The 3,345-nt window shown below is 43.5% G+C and overlaps 1 protein-coding gene across 1 annotated transcript; it reads right to left on the reverse strand.

Moving 5' to 3' along the window:
- Nucleotides 1–1,485: 1,485 nt before the first annotated feature.
- LOC131222901 (leucine-rich repeat extensin-like protein 6) lies at nucleotides 1,486–3,023 on the reverse strand. Its single transcript, XM_058218143.1, has one exon. The coding sequence runs from the start codon at nucleotides 2,910–2,912 to the stop codon at nucleotides 1,680–1,682; it is 1,233 nt and encodes a 410-aa protein (XP_058074126.1). The 5' UTR covers nucleotides 2,913–3,023; the 3' UTR covers nucleotides 1,486–1,679.
- Nucleotides 3,024–3,345: the final 322 nt, after the last annotated feature.

Raw genomic sequence — 3,345 nt, forward strand, 5'->3', positions numbered from 1 at the left:
TGACCTCTTCCTTACGATTCACTCTCACACTCTCAAAAGCACTTTTCTTTTCCTTCTGTTATCATTCTCAACACCTTTACTCAAAACGGAGCATGAGTGCTGGGCATCTCTTCGCTCTCCTCTCATCAACCAAATGCCAATATCTCTTTCTTATACACCCAAATGCAGTAGTCAGCCCATCCTCTGTAAGAAAAGCAAGAGAGAAAGGAAGTAAAAAAACATAAAAGATGAGATTTGTATTGTCCAATCTTCAAAACTCGGCCGAGTCATCATGTCAAAAGCCAAATAAACAGGACCAAATTTTAGGCCGATCCGACTATAAATCTTGTGGATCCCAAGTGGATCACCAGACCCATGAGTTGGATCAGCGAGTTTTTAAACCATGATCTGTATTGAAAAGGCAATCGCTCAAAACCATTTCCAATCAATACTAATAAAGCAAGCACACGAATGTTGAACATTATTTATTTATAAAAAGCATGTTGGTGGGTCAGGTCAGGCCTTTGTCAACCTGAACCTAAGCCCTTTTACGTACATAATACACATTTTCTAACCCAAGCTTGGGTTTTTTAAGTGGGTTTGATTTACTAAATAAATGGGCATTAGTTGACTGAAACACGAGCCAACCTGATTCCAACGAGAGATATTGAACATGGTTGGGTTGGCTTACGGATAAAATCTTGACCACACGTTATCAAGCACAAGGCCAATGATAAAATCATGACCACATGTTATTAAGCACATGGACAGCATCATTTTTGAATTATCAAAATACCTTTTCCTTATGTTTAAGACCCTTGTCATGTCCTTTAACTGAGGAACGTTTGAACCACTTAGAAAATTATGCCTCTTGCGAATAGGGTTACGTATGGTATATATGTAGGGTTTTCCAATTCTTCCCAGCGTCAGGCTGGAGGATTTCTAGCTTGAAACCAACCTGACCTCATTTCAACCCAATCTAACCCAACTTAGGGCACATTTGGACACACTATCAAAATCAAGGTTCAGAGACGAAATGGTCGTTTCAATTCAAAATCATGACTGTGACCCGTTTGGATTACCACTTGAAATCATCGGTTTTAAAATTGGCTCATTAAATATGCAGTTTGCACCAATTGGATTGGATTTCAGCGAGAAAATGTCGTCTTTGACGGTTTCCAAAGTTGTGTCCAAACAGGCCCCCTTAATGTTTGAGTTGGGCTAGCTGGTTTTGGATTGAGCTCAACTCAAGTTGCAACCAAATACTAGCGATCCGAAGTTAGCCTTGAGATTAAACGATGGACCATTTGTGCAGGAAATCCTATAAATTAGGGAGAAATGAGCAGAAATATAAATTAGCAGAGATTTTACCGTAACACATACATATTATTATATAGGGTGTGTTTGGTTGCACCAAATTTCATAAAGGTGAAATTCATGAAATTTGGTGCAACCAAACACACCCCAAGTGAAGCAGATAAGAAATAACCATAGATGAACAGAGACTGAATAAATAATTTCATCTTTTAGGACCTTTTTCATGTTTTTAAGTTAACTTGATAACTACTCAGTCCATGCCTTTGAAAGTTATCAAATCAGAGAAAAGCAATAGATTCATACATATATCAAAAGAAACATATCCAGACACCTCTGATTAATAGCCACTGATCATTGAATGGCCCACCACCCGCTTCTACACCTCAAGGAGAAGAAATCATGGGACCCAACACATAAGATCCATCAACAAAACCTCCCTTCTGATCCATTGGGCCACACATCGGAGGTCTTGCTGAAGGTGTTCTCATACAATTTAAGCTGCCGGGCACCCCAATGCACTCCGGAGGGGGCCGCTGCATGTTCTTGCCGGGAATGCAGTTGCCGGAGAAATCGAACCCAGCGTGAAAGAAGAGCCTGCTGCATTCCTGGCTAAACCCAGAGAAGAAATTGAAAGAGACGGTGAGATTTACAAGGCTCTTGAGAGTACAAACAATGTCTGGAACAAACCCAGATAGCTGATTATGAGCCAGATTCAGAACTTCAATCTCATCTAAACAAGATATCGAATCTGGCAAATGCCCTGTCAGTGAATTGTAGCTAACGTCTAACACCTGCATCTCTGTCAAGAACCCAACCCCCTCAGGAATGCAGCCAGTGAGCTGGTTATTCAAGAGCAGAATCTCTTTCAGAGATGGACCCATGTAGCCCAAACTAGGTGGGAGTTCCCCTGTGAATTTGTTATTAGCGAGTGTAATGACAGATGCAAGGGAATTGCCCAGATTGTCAGGTATCTGCCCATCAAATAAGTTGTTGTTGAGGAAGATTGCATCCAGGCCCTTGGTGAAGAGTTCAGGTGAGATGGGCCCACTGAAATGGTTGTACCTGAGGTCCAAGTAGATGAGGCGTGGGATGAGGAGTGTGACTGATGGGAATGGCCCTGAGAGCTGGTTGTTGCTGAGGTCCAGCTCTGAGAGGTTTATGAGGTCTTTGAATGTGTTTGGGACTGTTCCTGAGAATCTGTTGCTGTTAAGATGGAGGATTGAGAGGTCTGTGAGGAGAGAGAGCTCTTTCACCAGAGTACCTTGCAAGGATGCGCGGTTGAGATCAATGGCTGCCACTACAAGGGATTCCGGAAACATGCCTGGTGGCTGTGCACAGAAGATTCCTCTGTAAGAACATACATCTGGGCCCACCCAAGTGGCCATGTAGCCAAATGGGTCATCTGTGATTGCTGATTTCCAGGCTTGGAGGGCTGTGATTTCTCTGGAGAAGTTGGGGCTTGCTGGGGTAGGTGCATTTTGGGGGGTTGTTCCTGCTCCAGCACCTATCCAGATGCCGCTGCCGCCACCACCACCAGCTACTAAGGCAGCTTGGGATGAGAGGGTTTGGAGGAGGAGGAGGAGGAGGGGTAGGAGGAGCCATGAACTGTCGACCATTGTATTTTCGAGGGTGGAGATTGGACAAGGGTCTTTTGGGATTTTGGGTTTTTGAGTTTTGGAGAGATGTTGATAGGATTGCGGAGAAATGTGGGTGGGTGGGTTTTGAATGTGGGTGGGTTTTGAATGTGGGTGGGGTTTTTACTCTCTCTGACTCTCTTCCTATCCCTGGAGGGTATTATAAAGTTTTTGCCTGCCGCGTGACAGATGGTGGGATATGCCTTTGTTTTGAGCCATGGAGGGAGGAGAACTTTCATTTGCATGGCTCTCCTCGAGTTTGGGCCGCTTAGGGTCTGTACGGTAGGGGCATTTTGGTCAATGCAGAAAGTGTAAAGATATAGAGAACTATGGCAGCAGCATTTTTACGTTCATTGTATAAAACGTTGATCCCACATTCGATATTGATAAGTGTTCCCTTTGTTAAGTCAAGATA

This window comes from Magnolia sinica, chromosome 13 (assembly GCF_029962835.1).
Source record: "Magnolia sinica isolate HGM2019 chromosome 13, MsV1, whole genome shotgun sequence".
Lineage (NCBI taxonomy): Eukaryota > Viridiplantae > Streptophyta > Magnoliopsida > Magnoliales > Magnoliaceae > Magnolia > Magnolia sinica.

What these genes read in the sequence shown, in the direction of transcription:
- LOC131222901 (XM_058218143.1), bottom strand. Translation starts at nt 2,912, where the DNA reads ATGGTCGACAGTTCATGGCTCCTCCTACCCCTCCTCCTCCTCCTCCTC.